The sequence below is a fragment of the Chrysemys picta genome, chromosome 2, assembly GCF_011386835.1.
Source record: "Chrysemys picta bellii isolate R12L10 chromosome 2, ASM1138683v2, whole genome shotgun sequence".
In the NCBI taxonomy this organism is placed as follows: Eukaryota; Metazoa; Chordata; order Testudines; family Emydidae; genus Chrysemys; species Chrysemys picta.
In genome coordinates, this window is record NC_088792.1 from 64664482 (window position 1) to 64684407 (window position 19926).

Consider the following 19926-nt stretch of genomic DNA (forward strand, 5'->3'; position numbering starts at 1 on the left):
ATTTTAATGAGAGAGAGAGAGAGAGAGAGAGAGAGAGAGAGAGACAGAGACAGACAGACACACACACACAGACACACTATAAACTCTCATGCCTTAGGGCATAAGCTAACCACTGACAGAAATGAGAACAAAACAAAACTCATGTGCAGGTTATTCCATAATTATCATCTATTATGGGGATCCTTCCGTGTTCCGCCGAAGCAGCTAGTACCAGCCACTATCAGAGGAAGGACATTGGACTAGATGGACCTCTGGTCTTACCCAGTATGGTAATTCTTCTATTCCTAACCAGACATTAATTCCACTCTTACTCTTGCTGAAGAGTACCTTACTCTGCAATTAGTCCCACTGGTTTCCCTGCCCACTGAAAGGAAGGGAAGGGATGGATGATAACTACAACAAATATTAAAAACAAAAAAAAACAAAAAAAACCCAGACACTAGACATATGGTGTTTATGAGGTCCAACATGAGACATATGTTGTTTGTGAAGATGGAAAGATTAGATAATTAAAATGAAAATAGGGTCAGTCAGCAGTGAAGACAGACATCAGTGAACACACACACACACACACACACACACACACACACACACACACACACACACAAACCAGCTGACAGAACACAGGATATTCCCAGGGAGAGATTCCCAGCTACAAACTTTTACTAAATAATATTTTAATACACATTGTTAGCCTGACTTATTAACACCGGATACAGCAAGCAGTGTAGTTAACTGGGAAATGCAGTTCATTTCTGAAAAGTGACTATAAAATGTACAGCCTTAGGGAATTTTCCTGTTCATCGCATCTTGACGACTTTAGGCCAAATACATTTTGTTTACGAATAATAATAAATTAATAAATAAAAATTACTACTACTGCCAGTCCTACAAACTCATCAGGAGATTCAAAAGTCGGTCTAGATTCCAGCTGTCATCTCCTGTAACAGACCCAAATGAAATGCATTGTAGATTTACATCTCAATTGCACCTTAAGGACATCTACCAGTTCATCTTGGATGCACTTAAACTTTTCTAACTGCCTGCACTGCACACCCAACCTGGGTTCTTTCCTTCTTGCACATTATAATCAGTAACCTCACATGGGTCTGAGAGTCGTAGTGATGATACACAAAGAGGAAGAGCCCAGATGGAATGTCCAGAGCAGGGAGTTACAAAACAACAAACCAAAAAACCCAGCAAACCAAACCAAAATCCCCAACCCCAATGTATTTTTACTTGTAATCTCAGCGAATTTGATCTGGAGTAACCAAGAGACAAAGACTGAACATGGCAAGGACATTTTTACGGTCACTTTTCTGAGCTGATCTATATTCATTTGAATGTAAATCAGTAAAGTTCATGAACTACCAGCCTCACACTTTATTTCGTCATCATTTTTTCTAATCAAATGTTGTACAGACAGACAATATTTGATTGAAAGAAGAACAGGGGTACTTGTGGCACCTTAGAGACTAACAAATTTATTAGAGCATAAGCTTTCATGGACTACAGCCCACTTCTTCGGATGCATATAGAATGGAACATATATTGAGGAGATATATATACACACATACAGAGAGCATAAACAGGTGCTGTCACCTTCAGCCCCCAACTAAAACCTCTCCAGCGCATCATCAGAGATCTACAACCCATCCTGAAAGATGATCCTTTACTCTCACAGATCTTGGGAGACAGACCTGTCCTCGCTTACAGACAACCCCCCAACCTAAAGCAAATACTCACCAGCAACCACACATCACTGAACAAAACCACTAACCCAGGAACCTATCCTTGTAACAAACCCCGATGCCAACTCTGTCCACATATCTATTCAAGTGACATCATCATAGGACCTAATCACATCAGCCATACCATCAGGGGCTCGTTCACCTGCACATCTACCAATGTGATATATACCATCATGTGCCAGCAATGCCCCTCTGCCATGTACATTGGCCAAACCGGACAGTCTCTACACAAAAGAATTAATGGACACAAATCTGACATCAGGAATCAAAATACTCAAAAACCAGTGGGAGAACACTTTAACCTGTCTGGTCATTCAGTGACAGACCTGCGGGTGGCTATATTACAACAGAAAAACTTCAAAAACAGACTCCAACGAGAGACTGCTGAGCTAGAATTGATATGCAAACTAGACACAATCAACTCCGGTTTGAATAAGGACTGGGAATGGCTGAGCCATTACAAACATTGAATCTATCTCCCCTTGTAAGTATTCTCACACTTCTTATCAAACTGTCTGTACTGGGCTAGCTTGATTATCACTTCAAAAGTTTTTTTTTTTTTTCTCTTAATTAATTGGCCTCTCAGAGTTGGTAAGACAACTCCCACCTGTTCACGCTCTCTGTATGTGTGTATATATATCTCCTCAATATATGTTCCATTCTATATGCATCCGAAGAAGTGGGCTGTAGTCCACGAAAGCTTATGCTCTAATAAATTTGTTAGTCTCTAAGGTGCCACAAGTACTCCTGTTCTTCTTTTTGCGGATACAGACTAACACGGCTGCTACTCTGAAACCGAATATTTGATTGACTGTATCGTATTCTGGATCTGATTGACTGTTGCCCTGCATCTTATGTAGTTATTTATAATAGTGAAAAGGGAGTGCGAAGAGTGTGTAAAATGCTACTAAATCAAAATACACCTCTACTTCGATCTAACGCTGTCCTCAGGAGCCAAAAAATCTTACCGCGTTATAGGTGAAACCCCGTTATATCGAACTTGCTTTGATCCGCCAGCGTGCGCAGCCCCGCCCCCCCGGAGCACTGCTTTACCGTGTTATATCCGAATTCATGTTATATCGGGTCGCGTTATATCGGGGTAGAGATGTCGTAGCAGCATTTTATGCCCATTTTGCACTGGTGTAAATGACTATGCAAGATGCAGGGCAATGAAGAACCAGGTGCTGTAAGCCTGCAGATGAATGAAAGGCTTTACTTGAGGAGGTGGCTTTTTCCATATCAGAGCTACATGTAAAAAAAATGGACATCATACTTACCGAACTGACCATCACGCTTTATATACAGTTCAATTACGCCATAGGCAATCGCGGTGGGGGCAGGAATCTCTAACACCACATTGGAATCCTTTCTCACATTCCCATTTTCGCTCACTGAAACCTGAGGGACATATTCATCCACTGTTTATTTGATTCAACTACAGAGCAGCTTGCACACAAAATGAACTTCAGGGTAACACCCAAATTAGATTAGGAAAAGAATTAGCTCAATTCTCCACTGTGCCTGAGTTAGGGTGACCAGATGTCCCGATTTTATAGGGACAGTCCTGATTTTGGGTTTTTTTTTTCTTATATAGGCTCCTATTACCCCCATCCTGTCCCAATTTTTCACATTTGCTGTCTGATCACCCTAGCCCGAGTCAAGATCACATGTGATATTAGAGGTCTGCGAACATTTATGCCAGCAAAGCTCTCCGTGTCTGAGCTCTGCCCTGTGGCAGGAGACAAGAGCAGCTCCTCAACCCTCAGCCTCCCAGCCCCAGCGTGTGCAGGGGGCAGCTTTCACTTATGCTCCTGGTGTAAAGTCCCATGACACCAGTGGAAAACTGGTCCTCGCTTTGACATACTGCTGCTGCACCCTGCCCACCCATCCTGACACTCCTCCTGCTCATCCCCACCCTCTTTACAACCAGGCTGGTGGAGCAGGTTAGCAGAGTTAGCTCTGCCAGCTTTATGCCAGTGGAGGATCCCCCTACAGTGGGGATTAGTCGGTAGTTCAGATGATTTTGCCTCAGTTTGTTAGACAGTCATTTCAGAAGCACTTGTAACGCATCTGAAGAAAAATGGTAAACAATTAGGATCCTAGTACTCCATGGAGCTGGGTGACATGGCAAAACCTGGTTTCCAAATAGTCACTTGAATTTTTAAATGAATTGGCTTCAGCTGTGCTCTTGCCCCTTTAATGTGCCATTTCTTTTAACACTGAATCACAGGTCAAGAGTATTCATGGAAACCAGGTTCTAGATTCACACCAGAAGAGCCTGCACTCTCATCTAACTAGGGAACTCTACTGATCAATGACAACTAAACAATGTATCAAATACTTGTGGTCCACAAGTTGTGGAGAACTATTTGCAACAGATACAGTTTAAAATATTGACAAAAATTGCCAAATAAATACATATGAGGAAACTGATCTGTTCTCAGAAAATTCATATGGAGGAAAAAGGGCTAAATTAATTGGATAACGTTCACTGCCAATTATGTGCTTAGCTCTAGCAGTTAGAGAAGGAACAGATCCATTAGATCAATTATTAAAATCAAGGGCAGGATATGATCAGTTATAATATGGTTTGTCCAAAATCAGGAGGAAAAAAAAAGTGGAAATTTTTTCAATTATTGTTTAATACCATAACTGAGGTTTTGAAGACATCTAATGATGCTGAAGAAATATTTGTGTGTGCTGCATGGTTGGTGGGTTGTTTTGTTTTTTACCTTTACAATTTTTGTATGGAGTCCCACCAGGCCACCATATTTTGCTTCTGTCTGAATATGTTCAGATACCAAACACTTTTGAGTTGTTACTATCTTTTCTGTCAAGATACACAGTACCTCATGTTTTCTTCCTAGCACTTGTTGCAGTAAATTATTGTTTAGATTTATTGTTCTGAAATTTAAAAAAAAAGAGAGTATTAATAGCATAAACACTGCAGCTGATAAAACAACAGTCTTCTTAATTGTATGCCCGGCAATCTTTGTAAGAAGCTTTTATTGTAAAGTATAAATGGTTTCAGTATAAGTATCCTCCTCAAATTATGATGTTCTCTTTTGTTATCTGGTAGCAGCATGACTGTAATTATCAGTTTGGAACAATTTAAATCCCACAATATTTAGTGAATTCTTGGTTCATCATTTCCAGCAAAAACGTCAGTCAAGGCAATTGTTTAGTTATTTTTATTTGTTTAAATAAAAGCCAAATAACTTCAGACAAATATAAGACTCCTTTGTGATTTGAAAACAAATCAACTGATCTTGCAAACATAAGGGCATATCCTCAGCTGGTGGGTCAGTTGTCACTGACTTCAACGGAGCTATGACAAGTTACACCAGCTGAGAATCTGCCCCACTAGCTTCAGAGTCTATTGCTGACTAACAAGCATAGCCCCATTGAAGTAATTGAGTCACAGAATAGCCAATTCCCAAATAAGGACTGCAGTAAGTACCAAAAAAAGATATTTGTGGTCCATCCAGTGGCATGCCTAAGGGTGTAAGATTGAAATTATTGGCTAGTAGACAAGGTTGTCTAATTATACGCCAAAAAAAAAAAAAAAAAAAAAAAAGAAACCATTAAAAGAAAATTATTAAGGGGTTGCGAAGTCAAGCACTCAAATGCTAGAAAATACCAGAATTAATTTGCCTCCCCAACCTCCCAGTCCTACCTCCAACAATCTCCTTGTCCCAATCTACTCCTTTTCCTCCCTCACCCCACCCCGCTTGGTTTTTTGTCCCCTCTGCATTTGAATCAGACAGCTTCCTCCTCCACACTGTCTGGGCACCAGCAGGGGTGAGATATCACTGAGAGCACAGGAGAGACTGGCTCCACCCTGGCATGGAGCACCCGTTACAGGGGCAGTCCAACTTTGGACCATGGCTGGACCACGCTATGTCACTCTGTGTTGATGGTACATGCACGGTCTGGTCAACACTAGTAGCTGCGAGAGGTTCAAGCATGCTCAATGAGAAAAGAATCTTCCAAGATTTTAGCTGTAATGCTCTAGCAAGTCTCGACTGAGCATGTCTGAACTGCAATTTTTCAAAAGCTTATAACTTGGGTAGTTTTATCAGGGGATAGCAAAAGGCACATCCTTGTCACAAAGATCCCCCTCCTGCAAATTTCAAGTCCCTGCTCCAAAGCACGGGGGCAAATACAGCTTTTCTAAGAAAAAGACACCAGAATTTTTTTAAATGGGCAAAACAAGATGATCTTTTTCCTTAGCCTTGTTCTCAGAAACAACGCAACTGTTTTGGCTAAAAATGTTCAAAAAAATTCCGCTTGAGACAGATCTCCAACATGGAAAATTTCAGACCAATCAGTTAAAGTTTGGCAAAGTTATAAACAACTGAAAACCAGTCTTATAATGGGATGTTATCAGGCAACCTTAATAAGAAGTCATGGTCCCAACCCCACCTATAATAACTAATTACCTCCGTTTTCTAATCTTGCTATTAATAAGTCAGTTTTAGTGTCTAGTCAGACTCATGGCTGGTAAACTGGGATCACAACTAACCAAGTACTTTACATGGTGGAAGTAGATAACATTTCACAGATTTTAAGGACAGAAGAGACTGTTAAAATCATCCAGTCTGACCTCCTGCATAACACAAGTCACAGAACCTCACCCAATCATTTCTGTATTGAGTCCATAACTTTATTTCAGTGATCGCATACATCTTTTAGAAAGGAAATCCAGTCTTGACTTAAAAAGGACTTCAAGAAATGGAGAATCCTTCCGGTCCCTAGAAAGTTGTTTCAATGGTTAATTACCCCTCACGATTAAAAATGCATGCTTTATTTCTAGCATGAATTTGTTGAGCTTAAAGCTCTTGCATGGATTAAAAGGATACCCCGATTTTATTCTGTATCAGTTCCAATGCACCTGTGAAGGTCAAGGATATATTTAAAAAAATCAATTACCAGAACTGTCACATTCAGAAGATGGGGAGGGGGGGACATTAAGAGGGAGAAGCGATTCTGCCCCCTTTACTCATGCTGAGTAGCACCTTAATATGTCCCCAATTTAGCAAATCACCCCAACTCAGCAAAGCACTTAATCATGTCCTTAAGTCCCACTGAAGTAAGATGCTATTCAACATGAGAAAGGGTACCAGAATCATGCCCTAAAAATATCAAGAGACCACAAGATTTTTCTAAGAAATGATTACATACTTCATTACCACATCTTCTGGGGTCTATGATAAAGGATTCAGTCCTGTCAGTGAAGTTAAAGGAACTTTTAACTGTATTCCATCAACTAAAATGTGTAAATTATACCAACCTTTTTCAAAATACTCATCTGAGGTTCCTAAAAGAGGTGTCCTACCTTCTATTAACAGACAGCTCTAGCAAGATAGCTAGAAGATTAAAAGATTGCTATCCTTGACAGGAGTTATTTAATCCTCTCTTCTTCATTCTACTGTAAATGGGATATTCAGAGGGGTTAAACTATAATGCCCAGAAAATACAATACAAAGACATGTTCTGCCTCAGATTCATTTAAATCAATCTAGCTTCCCCCCCACCACTCCCTTCAATTAAAAAAGTTTAGACACCCCAGTTTCTGGAGCTTCAGAAGTTACACAGACAGCACAACATCAGATGGAAGTCAGCTTGGTTCTTTTATTTTCTTTAAAAAACAAAAAAAGAACCTCTCCCCCCAAAAAACTCCCCACACCTTCAGACAATTTTTGATCTGCGTGGAATTTAGAAATCTCTAACTGTTTCTGTGAAAGCTCAATCATTCAGAAACTGTCTAGAAACCTTAAACATTGTGCAGATGAGAAAAAATATATTATAAAACAATGTACCCAAACATTCCTGAGATTTTTGGGGGGCTTTTTTTTTTTTTTTTTTTTTTTTTTTTTAACAAAGCTTAGTTTTATATCTGAAAGGTCAGGCTCTGAAATCCAAGTAGAAATCCAAGAATTTTCACATGGCAACAAACACCGCTGTTCTTGGAAACTCCCACTGACATGCAAAACCAGGGCTACTGAGCCGCATAGTAACTATCAGAGATTACACTTTCCATATTATTACTACTATAATTAAGCTTTATGCAGTGTTCAGAAGCGTAGTAGGCATCTTGAAGATATACAGCAAAATGGGTCCATGCTTCAAAGAACTTGCAAGAGGCAACACAAGGACCAACAGGGATGCAACACAAGAACATTTCCCCCATGCTCTCTTGTTTTCATTCCACCTATTTTGTGCCTATTTTAGGTGGTTACAAACTTACAGGACATCCTCCATTCTATCCAGTTATCGGAAAAGAAAAGAGAATGTAGAAAAATACAACCAGATTAATTTGGTACCAGAAATAGTTCTAACTCAAGAAGTACTTCAAAACCTGCTTACATTTTGTTAAAAATAATGGCCCTGCAGAGTTCAGTTTCATCTACTGCAATGGAGTGGCAGCCCAAGCCTGTCTTGTAGTTGAGACCTGACAGCAGCCAGGCTGGGGAGCTCCCCGGCCCTGAAATTGACAAGACAGCCAACAGCTGATGTAAGAAACAGTGTTCATGTCACCCTAACTACACTGACATAAGCCCTACGCCTCTCCTGGAGGTGGAGTTATGATATTGGTGTAGTAGGGCACTTACATCGGCGGGAGCAAGGCTGTAGTGTAGACACTGACATAGGTCGACATAAGCTGCATTGTGTCAACCTAACTCCGTAGTATAGGCCAAGCCTAAGACACCTCATTCGCTCAGTTTTATCTTAGCCTTGTACTATGAGCACAGTTAACATGAGATGCGGGAAGCTAGATTAAATGACTGAGGATGCATACAAATGGAGTTGCAGTTTTTATTTCACAAATCGTATTTTAATGCTCTTATTTATTGTATGCAACGTATCACTCTTCTAATCACTTTCACATTCTATTTTACATGCATTATCATTGATCTGGGTTAACTCCACTGCATTCCTTTTCAAACTCTTTAAAGGTAAGCTGAAATGCCTTACAAAAGAAACATTATAAAACACATTTGAAATGCTGGATACCTCAAATCAGAGATACAGAATTTGAAGTAAATGTATGTGTGTTGTAAGTTAAAAGATGAAGTGAAAGTTTTTATAAAACTCAGTGATGTTCTATGGCAATGAGTTCCATGGTTTAATTATACATTGTGTAATAAAAACTTGCTTTTATCAATTTTAAACTTACTTGGACTGATCCTGCCCCCAATGAAGTCAACAGCAAAACTCCCATTGACTTGAAAGACAGTGGGCATGATCCTGCTCCCATTGTCTTTCAATTTTATTGGATGTTCTCCCTCTTCTTGTATTATAAGAAAGTGCTCCTATTTACCCTGAGTACTCTCTCTCTGCTGCAGAACAGAGGCAGCAAAGAGAAAAATGGAGAAGCCAATAAAAGGAAGGAGCATGACAGGCAGATACAAATCTAGAGAAACAATCCTAGAGCCACCAGCTGAGTGGCCTCCTAGAGGTCCCCTGCAGCCAGAGTTTCCTCGGGAGGGCTAGGACCACTCTTCCCTCCAATCCTACCTAGATTTTCCAGGGGAACAAGATGAAAGGCCCAATCCTGCAAACTCTTTATGCTAAGTACTCAGCTAGTTGCTGGGCGTTCCAAACAGAGGGTTTGCAATGTTGGGCCCTAAGGCACACTCACTGATGGGCAACCTCCTATCTTCTAGCACCACATATTTCTGCTCACCATTTTATATCACCCACACTGCTGAAGAACCGTTTCCACATGTGAACAGATTCCTAGCTGTACCAATCACAAATGGATGCTATCCCACCCTCCTGCCCCCCAATAAATGTATCTACTTCTTCACTTTATAAAAACGCATTTCTCTGACCTACTCAACAGAAATGTGCTAGTCTGTTCAATCTTCTCCACCTCACTTATAAAGCACAATAGCCTATTTCTTCTATTCAAACACTGCCTCCTACTTTACAATGTCAACTCTTGCACAGCTTTATTCCTTCTCAGAACAAAAGTCTGTATAGCCTGGTGTCAGACAGCAGAGAACACCAGTCTAATCCACTGTCACATTCCACCAAACACAGTTCCATATTAGTTCCTTTATTAAGCCATTTAAGATCAGTTTTCCGAGTGATTTCTTACCATCACACCATAAACACAATACTTACTATAATCTCCTTAAATACAGTATTTCACAGTTCCCCTAAAGAGACACCAGGCAATTACTCTATACCACATCTTCCCTGAGAGTACTAAAGACTTATGACTGAGTTCAAAAGGGGGACAGTGCTCCTGAATTTTCTATACAACTTCCCGTACTCCATTTTCACACACACACACACACACACACACACACACACACAATTGTATGCAATTCTGAGTGGTGACATTTTAGGAGTTCACTTAAGCCATGGAATACTACTGATTGAAATCTACACTGAACAGATAACAGGCCCAGGTAGTTTACCAGCCTCTAAGTATTTCAACAGTGCTCAAAAACGTGTTAGGTGCTTTAAAGAACAAATACAAACAACACAGTCCCTGCCTTGATGAGATTACAATTTAACTTCATGCATTACTTGACAAGTGGGGCGGAGGAAGGACAAGATTAACAGCAATAAAACCCCCACCATTACTCAGTTTAGGCTTATGTATATAGGTTATCTGCTAATTAACTCACTGTATAAGCAATAAAGTGAATTTTAAGGTAGAATATACCAGAACATATTTCAATTTGGGCCTGGTTCTTTTTAAATATCTTCATAAATGATTTAGATAATGACATGGACAGAACATATATAAAGTTTGCAGACGATACCACACTAGGAGGGGTTGCGAGTGCTTTGGAGGATAGGGTTAAAATTCAAAATGATCTAAACAAACTGGAGAAATGGTCTGAAGTAAATAGGAAGGAACAATCTATTGCACATGTACAAAATGGGAAATGATTGCATAAAGAGGAGTACTACAGCAAGGGATCTGGGGGGCTATAATGGGTCACAAGCTAAATGAGTCAATAGCATAACACTGTTGCCAAAAAAAAAAAAAAAAAGATAGACATCATTCTGGGATGTATTAGCAGGAGTGCTGGAAGCAAGTAATTCTTCCACTCTACTCCACACTGATTAGGCCTCAGCTGGAGTATTGTGTCCAGTTCTGGGCACCACATTTCAGGAAGGATGTGGACAAATTGGAGAAAGTCCAGAGAAGAGCAACAAAAATGATTGAAGGTCTAGAAAACGACCTATGAAGAAAAAAATTAGGTTTGTTTAGCCTGGAGAAGAGAAGACAGAGGGGACATCATAACAGTTTTCAAGTACATAAAAGGTTGTTACAAAGAGGAGGGTGAAAAATTGTTCTTGTTAACCTCTGAGGATAGGACAAGCAGCAATGGGCTTGAATTGCAGCAAGGGGGGTTTAGGTTGGACATTAGGAGAAACTTCCTGTCAGGGCGATTAATCACTTTGGAACAAATTGCCTAGGGAGGTTGTGGAATCTCCCTTATTGTCTAATCTGTTCTTAAAAACCTCCAAACCCCTGTCAGGGACGGTCTAGCACTATTACTTAGTCCTGCCTTGAGTGCAGGGGATTGGACTAGATGACCTATTGAGGTCCCTTCCAGTCCTACACATCTATGATGGTATAAAACAACAATTATGATTGATCTTATTTTCTAACAAATTGATTAGTAGTAGAGCCTCATTTATTCACCCTAAGCAGCTGCAAGACAGTGAATTACTGCATTTTGTGAATTAGCGACTTAGTTCAGCAAACACAGCAAAAAAGAGCAAGGATAACGTATCACAAAATGTGCTTTGTTCATATATTTGACAAGAGCATTTTAATTTTTTTTGATACTTCATATTATGTTAACAGATGTTGTGTGGCATATTTTGTAAAAGTAATGATATTTTACTTACGCGGGACCTTACACCACACCATTCAGCTGTTAAAGTCTTGCTAAAAAGGGGATACACCATAGGTTTTTGTAATTTAATTATGAGCTTCACTCCGGTTCTCCTTTAGAAGGTACATATAAGGGAAGGGAAGCTGATTTTACACCACACAGCACAGTATCACATTCTGTACGTTGAGGACAAATTATTTTTAAACTTTATTTAAACTTTTGAATTATATCACAATTCAAGTAATGCAAAACAAGTACTGCATTTTTGCAAAGTAACATAATTAGAATATATATTAAAAATGAACAAAATAATTACAGATCCAGCAAACCTGGATAACAGTCATTTCATTAGGTGAAATCAAGTAAACATCCCCTTGATAATATACAGTATTGCTTAAAATGAAAGGTCACCAGTTTGAAGGTCACCAGTGTTTCTTAATGTGATCACATAATGTTCTATGAGCAAAATAATAGGTAGATGCTGAAGAAAAATGTGTGTCACATCATGAAATAACTAACATACAAATACAGGAAATTTAAATTTTAAAAGAACTGCCACAGCCTCAGTATGGTAAATTCTAAGGACCATACTGCTTATGACCTCCTGAGGTCCCCTCCAACCCTGATATTCTATGACCAGGGTCACAGGAAAAACTGCAAATTAATCTTGTTCTGTAATCTCCCAACTCCTAGTGAAACTAGGGCTGGCTGGAATATTGACAATATATTTTGTATCATAAGCGTTAATAAATTATGAAGTGTCTTTTCTAGAGAAAATGAGCCAGATGCTTGGGTGCAATGCAGGCATATTGCACTGGCATACTTCCAGTGCAAAATCTGCATAAACAATCCAGTGAGACTCATATACAGAGCATATTATCTTCAGAAAATTAAGGGCCTCAATAACTGGTTTCTGAGTCTAACAAACCAAGGATTCTGCAGTCCCATGTGCGTTCCCACACTTCAGAAGCCAAATATATATTTTTACTAGATTAGGGCTTGTATTAATTTAATACACTACATTTACAAACATGAGGTCTATCATTGGGATCTTAATTTTCATTTTAGATATTCACAGATTGGTGTATACTTTATGACCATCCCAAGTGGAATACAGATAATGTTTGTAAATGCGGTTTAATTACTGTGAAGATTGTGAGCCCACAGACATTGGATTAACTTCAGAACATTTCCATTTGCTACGGGAGAGTTGCCTGTTCTAATGGAGCAGCTAACTAGCTTTTTCAAAACTCATCTTTTCCAGCGGATACTAGGCATGATCTAGTGTGTCACTGTCATGCTATCTACTCTAAATCTTGAGATTTTTCTTTATACTATATATAAATTCATTTTTGAATCATGGCACACACATTTGCCATGATATTTATGTTTTTAATCAGGAAATTTACTAGGAAAGTAATAAGGTGCCTTTCAACAGAGCAAGTTTGATGGCTGTTTGTAAAGACTCATGACAAGTAGAACAGCAGGCAATTGTTACTGTGAGAAATTGATTACTTTTAGAGCATCTGTTTAAAGGAAATGTACAGAGCTTTAGACAACTATTATGCAGCTAGCGAAAAAACTAATTCTTCCATCTCATTTCTACACCTGCCACCTCTCATCATCATCAGAGCATTAGCAATGGTTGTTAAAGTATCTTACACTGAATCCGATAGATTAAGGGCTTGATCCTACCACATGCTGAGTGCCTTCAACTCCCATATGATTCATGCCCCAATCCTGCAAGGCAAAGGGCACAAGATTCCCACTGAAGTAAGTTGGGTTCCACGAAGGGGTCTGTCCATGGACAACTCATTGTAATATGAGGCCCTTATATGGGATTTAGGGGCACGCAGAGATTGGCAGGAGGTGCTCTGTACATTATGGAACTGAGCCCCTGACTTCGGAAGTCTATTTTTCCTCAGGTTATAAGTGAGTTTGTATTAGTGATAGGAAAGTGCTGTAAAATGTTTTCTTTCATTATTCATTTAATTTTTAAATGAGTTTTTGTTGACATGTTTCCCCCCTTTTGTATTTCATGCCTATTAAATTTGTGCAATCAAGTTTTACTAGCTTGAACACTCAGAGAACGGATTTTAAAGCTTGCTTACTAGAATACTGGGTATTTGAAGTTTGGTTTCCATGAGCATTTGCACTAGACATCTGGTGAAGAAAATCCTCAAAATGTTCTAGTTTGTAAACAATCAATATACATTAAAAGAAAAGTATTCTTACTGGATCCATCAAGACTTACAATCCAAGAAACTGCCTGATTCTGTTCCATATCTTTGGCATTCCCTTTTCCTCTCCCATGGTTCATTACTCCCACTGATTACAACCTGTCTAAACTCAGGCTCCAAACCTGCACCAACCACCAAACAAGCAGATCCCTGCACCCACACAGAGCCCACAGAGGGAGGATTTGGCTCCAAGTTAAACATGTAAATTCAGGGTAAAAATAAGCCACTTGAAGATATTTTAAAAATATCTTCATTATTCCTTTTTAAACTTTACATGGATGGCAAAAAACAAACCCTCATACCTTCCCTTGAGGTCTTTCATAAGCTGCTGCAAATCAGCCTCCTGCTTTTTTAGGTTTCCAAATGAAGACTGGCTTTCTACAAAGCCTTTTCTTCCAGCACCCAGGTTGATCTTTCCAAATGAAGTTTCAATACTTCCTCTGACAAAGTCTTCAAACTTCCCCTCATATTTCACAAAGTCAGACTCAACAACAACTTGGGAAAAAAAACAAAACACAATAAAAAAAGTGATTAATGCATACTTGAAAACAATAGATCCTAAAACAGTAGCAGGATGTGATTGAAAAACCGAAGCTTGTGGAAAATATAAACAGGTAAATAAAGTCACATAGAAGAGTTAACTGGCCTACAACCCTTATTTACTATTTTTCATTTTGGCATTTTAAGGAAATGTATGATGATTATAGTATTGAGTTCAAATCCTATGAGAGGTTTATAAAGTACCCTAGAGATTTTTTCCTGCCATACACAGAATTAACACACAACTCAACTACCTATGTTTTCAGCTTTCTATTTTCCATTATCTTGGTTTGTCTTATCAGGGCCTGAGCCAAAACCCACTCAAGCCAATGGAAAGACTCCTATTGATTTAAATGGGCTTTGGATCATGGCCTCTATGCCAAAAACATAACACACTCTAGGCACAGAACTCAACAGTTCCCAATTTTATGTGCAAGTTATAAACACAGATCACTCCAGATTACTTATATTGGACAGTCATGTCTGCCTAGAGATACTGACCTTGTTCATGCCATTACCCTTTCCAATGTTAGTCTAGCAATGGTGTAACTCAATGGTGGGAACAACTCGAAGAAACAAGTACAGACACTCCACACAGGAGATGACGACATGGGGATAAAAATGCCTGAGCTCTGTCTACACAAGCACTTCCACTGTTGCTACCCCCAGCAGATTTTCATTGGTACACATTAGCATAAACCAGTATCAGAATCAGGCCCAGACTCCTTCACTTGCTGGTCACTCAATCAAATCTACATTTAGTCACCTGTGACCAAAGGTCTTCAGTTTTGGCAGAGATGCCAAGGAATAAGCAGACAGGAAGACTGAGCTCTCCCTTGTATACAACTGGAGCTGGACTTTCCAAGTCAGGGTTGATAAATATTGGGGGGGCCTGTGAGAAAGCTTGCATTCCTGCTACCTGTGCTGTTTCTGTTTTGGGGATCAATGTACAACCTTGTTCTCCACATCTGAAACAAACATATTTTTTAAAAATGTATTATAAAAAGCGCAGACAACCGTCAAGACTGATTTGCCCCAGGGCTTGAGGATTATGAGATGCATCTCACCTCACCGTGGAGGGGCAAGAGGTAACTGCTGAGCATATCACAGTGCGCTCTCACCTAGAATGCACTATGACTGCACAGTATTACCACACACCAGAGCCTGACAGTGACTCTGAAAGAGTTCTTCAGAATGTCAAGCCATAAAATAATATAATTTAACAACACTGTCATTTGGAGTCTCCAGCATTCAATCACGCTACTCTCACTGGACAAGACATTTCACTTTTTAACTAACATTTTATTAGTATTGTTATTAACTAAATGACAAGTCAAGTATAGAAAAGATCAAACCATCTCATATTTAAAAGTGCTGAATATTTCAGAGCCAAAAGAAACCCTGCAGTAACATGCTGTAAGAACTTTCTTTAATAATAGTTAGAACAGATTGTACTTTGCATTCTTCTTATCTACTGTAATGTCATATAAGTATAGTTTTACCTGGTTTTATAGGTTTGTCTTCAGTAAGCACATCATTCAGCGTGACTGTCAAGAAATGGTACTTCGGTTTCTGCCAGCACCACAATTTCTTCTTCTTTGTTACTAAGTTCAGAAGCTGTAATTTATCTGAGTCATTCAAGCGGGATACAGGGATCAAGTCACCGCCAGTGTCAGTCTCTCTCACAAAATTTTTTGTTGCTTTTGCAAACATTTTGTGGAATCGTTTAATATCTGAAAGAACAAATCCCCTTTAAAAGTACAATTGGAAGGTATCCGTGCTTAGTTGTCCCCTTTAAATAAGCTTAGAGTTTTAGAGAGTTAACATGAGAATGTCAGTATTAGTATCTCTTTTTGTTTAAGGGCCTACCTCTGCCACAAATCAGTTTATTTCACAAGATTTTTCTAAAAGTGAAACCATACAGAGGAAACAGTGAAAATGAATACATAAAGTTTATAAACAAAGGAAAATATTTTTCTCCCATCTCAGTTTTTATATGCCCATGTGTTACTTGTACCAACAGTTAAGTAAAATATTTTCAGAATGAAAGATTTTTAACTTGACAATGTTCTTTTAAATCCGACTGCTAATGCTGAAGAGTTCAAGTTGAAATGTAAAATGTCTTATCTGTCCATTTCTTTTTTTTGAAGCTGTATATTCACACAATCTTTATTAATTATCTGTTCTGTTCCACACAGATATTAGATTTGTCAATTAGAGATGCAGACCAGGATAGGGGTGGACAGACTTCAAAGCAAGGACAGACACTCCGTGAGCATCGGTGAATATTGACAGAAAAGATACAGAAGAAAAATACTGAGGGGAGCTTGGCTATAGAGCTCGTTTCATTTTTAATAAAGGGAAAGAAGAAAATATCTTTACAGACAGAAACCTGCCCCTCTGTTAACTCTCCCAAAATTCCATTTCAGATAATACTTCACACAGTGTTAACCAATTGATGTTCAGGTATTTTCTCATGAGACCCCTGTGGCCTATTCTTCGTTCTATATTTAAGGTTAGTAAAAGGTACTTCCTGACTACACAAAAAATGGAAGGAATTTTAACAAAAATGTTTTAAAGTCAAACAATATTTTACCTAAAGGTCTCAGCACTTTCATTATAAACAGCTATTGCAATGTACTTGAGGCACAGTCCAAAGCCCAATGGGAATACTTCCACTAACTTCAGTGGCTGGTGGATCAATTCCTTAGCTCTACATTTGTTCAGATTCTTGCATTCTCAAACTTCCACTCACATCCCCAGTTTTAGGCTCAATGAAAATTTAAAAATGACATGCATATGTACAAATATGGGAATACATTTTCAGAACATTTAAAAAAAAGACAATTGTTCAACTCCATTTATATTTGGAAGGGAAGAATAAACAACAACAAATAGGCAGGGTTCCCCCACAGACTTCTACTATGGTGAAGCTGACTTCTGGAACTAACCTGACAAATTATTTGTAGTGAAGGAGGAATGCCAGAGAAATTCTCACTCCCTGCTAAAGGATCTGTTACCTGTTTCTAAATGTCCAATGACTTCTCATCCCCAAGGAACATATTCTTCTTCTCTTCTCTCTCAGTACACACATACACCTGTGGTTTGCATATCCTTTACTCATTATGCTGAAATGGAACCAATCAGGTCTGCATAGGCAGACCCTTCTACATATGAAGAGGGCCACTGACTTCAAAAAGAGGTTAATGCAGAAAGGAGGTTCACCACTCACACAGATACAATTGCAGAAATGGATCCTAAAAATGACACATCATTTATCTCAGTCTACTCTACAGCACCCTCATCTTCTAGGAATTTCAGAAGTCATAGAATCATAGACTTTAAGGTCAGAAGGGACCATTATGATAGTCTAGTCTGACCTCCTGCACAACGCAGGCCACAGAATCTCACCGACCCACCCCTGTATCAAACCCCTAACCTATGTCTGAGCTACTGAAGTCCTCAAATCGTGGTTTAGACTTCAAGGTGCAGAAAATCCTCCAGCAAGTGCCCGTGACCCACGCTGCAGAGGAAGGCGAAAAACCCCCAGGGCCTCTGCCAATCTGATCTGGAGGAAAATTCCTTCCCAACCCCAAATATGGCGATCAGCTAAACCCTGGGCATGTGGGCAAGACTCACCAGCCAGACACCCAGGAAAGAATTCGCTGTAGTAACTCAGATCCCACCCCATCTAACATCCCATCACAGGCCATTGGGCATATTTACTGCTAGTAGTCAAAGATCAATTAGTTGCCAAAATTAGGCTATCCCATCATACCATCCCCTCCATAAACTTATCAAGCTTAGTCTTGAAGCCAGATATGTCTTTTGCCCCCACTGCTGCCCTTGGAAGGCTGTTCCAGAACTTCACTCCTCTGGTTAGAAACCTTTGCCTAATTTCAAGTCTAAACTTCCTGATGGCCAGTTTACATCCATTTGTTCTTGCGTCCATATTGGTACTGATCTTAAATAATTCCTCTCCCGCCCTGGTATTTATTCCTCTGATATATTTATAGAGAGCAATCATATCTCCCCTCAGCCTTCTTTTGGTTAGGCTAAACAAGCCAAGCTCTTTAAGGCCACGACTTCACTGGTGCTTTACAGCGCTGCAACTTTCTCGTTCAGGGGTGTGAAAAAACACCCCACTGAGCGCAGCAAGTTACAGCGTTGTAAAGCGCCAGTGTAAACAGTGCCCCAGCGCTGTAAGCTAATCCCCTCGTGGAGGTAGAGTACCAGCGCTCCCGCGGCAGAGCTTTGAAGTTCTGAGTGTAGCCACGGCCTAAGTCTCCTTTCATAAGACAGGCTTTCCATTCCTCGGATCATCCTAGTAGCCCTTCTCTGTACCTGTTCCACTTTGAATTCATCCTTCTTAAACCTGGGAGACCAGAAGTGCACACAGTACTCCAGATGAGGTCTGACCAGTGCCTTGTATAACGGTACTAACACCTCCTTTTCTCTACTGGAAATACCTTGCCTGATGCATCCCAAGACCGCATTAGCTTTTTTCACGGTCATACCAAATTGGGGGCTCGCTCATCCTGTGATCAACCAATACTCCAAGATCCATCTCCTGCTCTGTTACTTCCAACTGATGCGTCCCCAGCTTATAACAAAATTTCTTGTTAGTAATCCCTAAATGCATGACCTTGCAGTTTTCACTATTAAATTTCATCTATTACTATTACTCCAGTTTACAAGATCATCCAGATCTTCCTGTATGATACCACTGTCCTTCTCTGTATTGGCAATACCTCCCAGCTTTGTGTCATCTGCAAACTTTATTTGCACATTCCCACTTTTTGTGCCAAGGTCAGTAATAAAAAGATTAAATAAGATTGGTCCCAAAACCGATCCCTGGGGATTTCAACTAGTAACCTCCCTCCAGCCTGACAGTTCACCTTTCAGTACAACCCATTGTAGTCTTGTCTTTAATCAGTTCCTTATCTACCTTTCAATTTTCATATTGATCCCCATCTTTTCCAATTTAGCTAATAATTCCCAATGTGAACCGTATCACATACCTTATTGAAATCGAGGTAAATTAGATCCATTTCCTTTGTCTAAAAAAATCTGTTACCTTCTCAAAGAAGGAGATCAGGTTGGTTTGGCACGATCTTCCTTTTATAAAACCATGTTGTATTTGGTCCCAATTACCATTGACCTCAATGTCCTTAACTACTTTCTCCTTCAAAAAGTCGCTAGATTAACCTGAATCTCAATAGAAGAATCTAGAACAGCTTTCTATTAAGATTAGTTTCTGCTACATGAAGGCATTATCTTGTTTTTTCAATTCAAATTTTAAACCTATTAATCATAGAAATATCATTATCTCCTTTAACTTGATGGCAACTAATCCTACATACCCTTTTCACAGACTTCCATTCAGATAAAATTGTTTCAAAGGGACACTTCTAGTCTCAATGGTAAAACAATGTTCTACTGGGTTTCCTAAAAACCCATTTAGGTGTGCTGGGAGGGGGGACGGGGGGGACTGTCAGGCAGGGTGCTAGGCATTGAGAGGAC

The 19926-nt window shown here is 39.5% G+C and overlaps 1 protein-coding gene across 2 annotated transcripts in view; it reads right to left on the reverse strand.

The window, feature by feature from the left end:
- The window catches only part of GSDME (gasdermin E), a 32987-nt gene that overhangs the window by 10262 nt on the left and 2799 nt on the right, over positions 1-19926 (reverse strand). Inside the window, exons 1-5 of one of the 2 annotated variants that reach the window (XM_065583373.1) lie at positions 17424-17447; positions 15906-16136; positions 14166-14358; positions 4484-4655; positions 3029-3149 (exon numbers count right to left, since the gene is read on the reverse strand). In XM_065583373.1, the coding sequence (XP_065439445.1) occupies positions 3029-3149; positions 4484-4655; positions 14166-14358; positions 15906-16116 (697 nt within the window). In that variant the 5' untranslated portion in view covers positions 16117-16136; positions 17424-17447. Of the gene's footprint in view, positions 1-3028; positions 3150-4483; positions 4656-14165; positions 14359-15905; positions 16137-17423; positions 17448-19926 lie in introns of those variants that run through there. The other variant, XM_065583372.1, reaches the window with a different exon arrangement.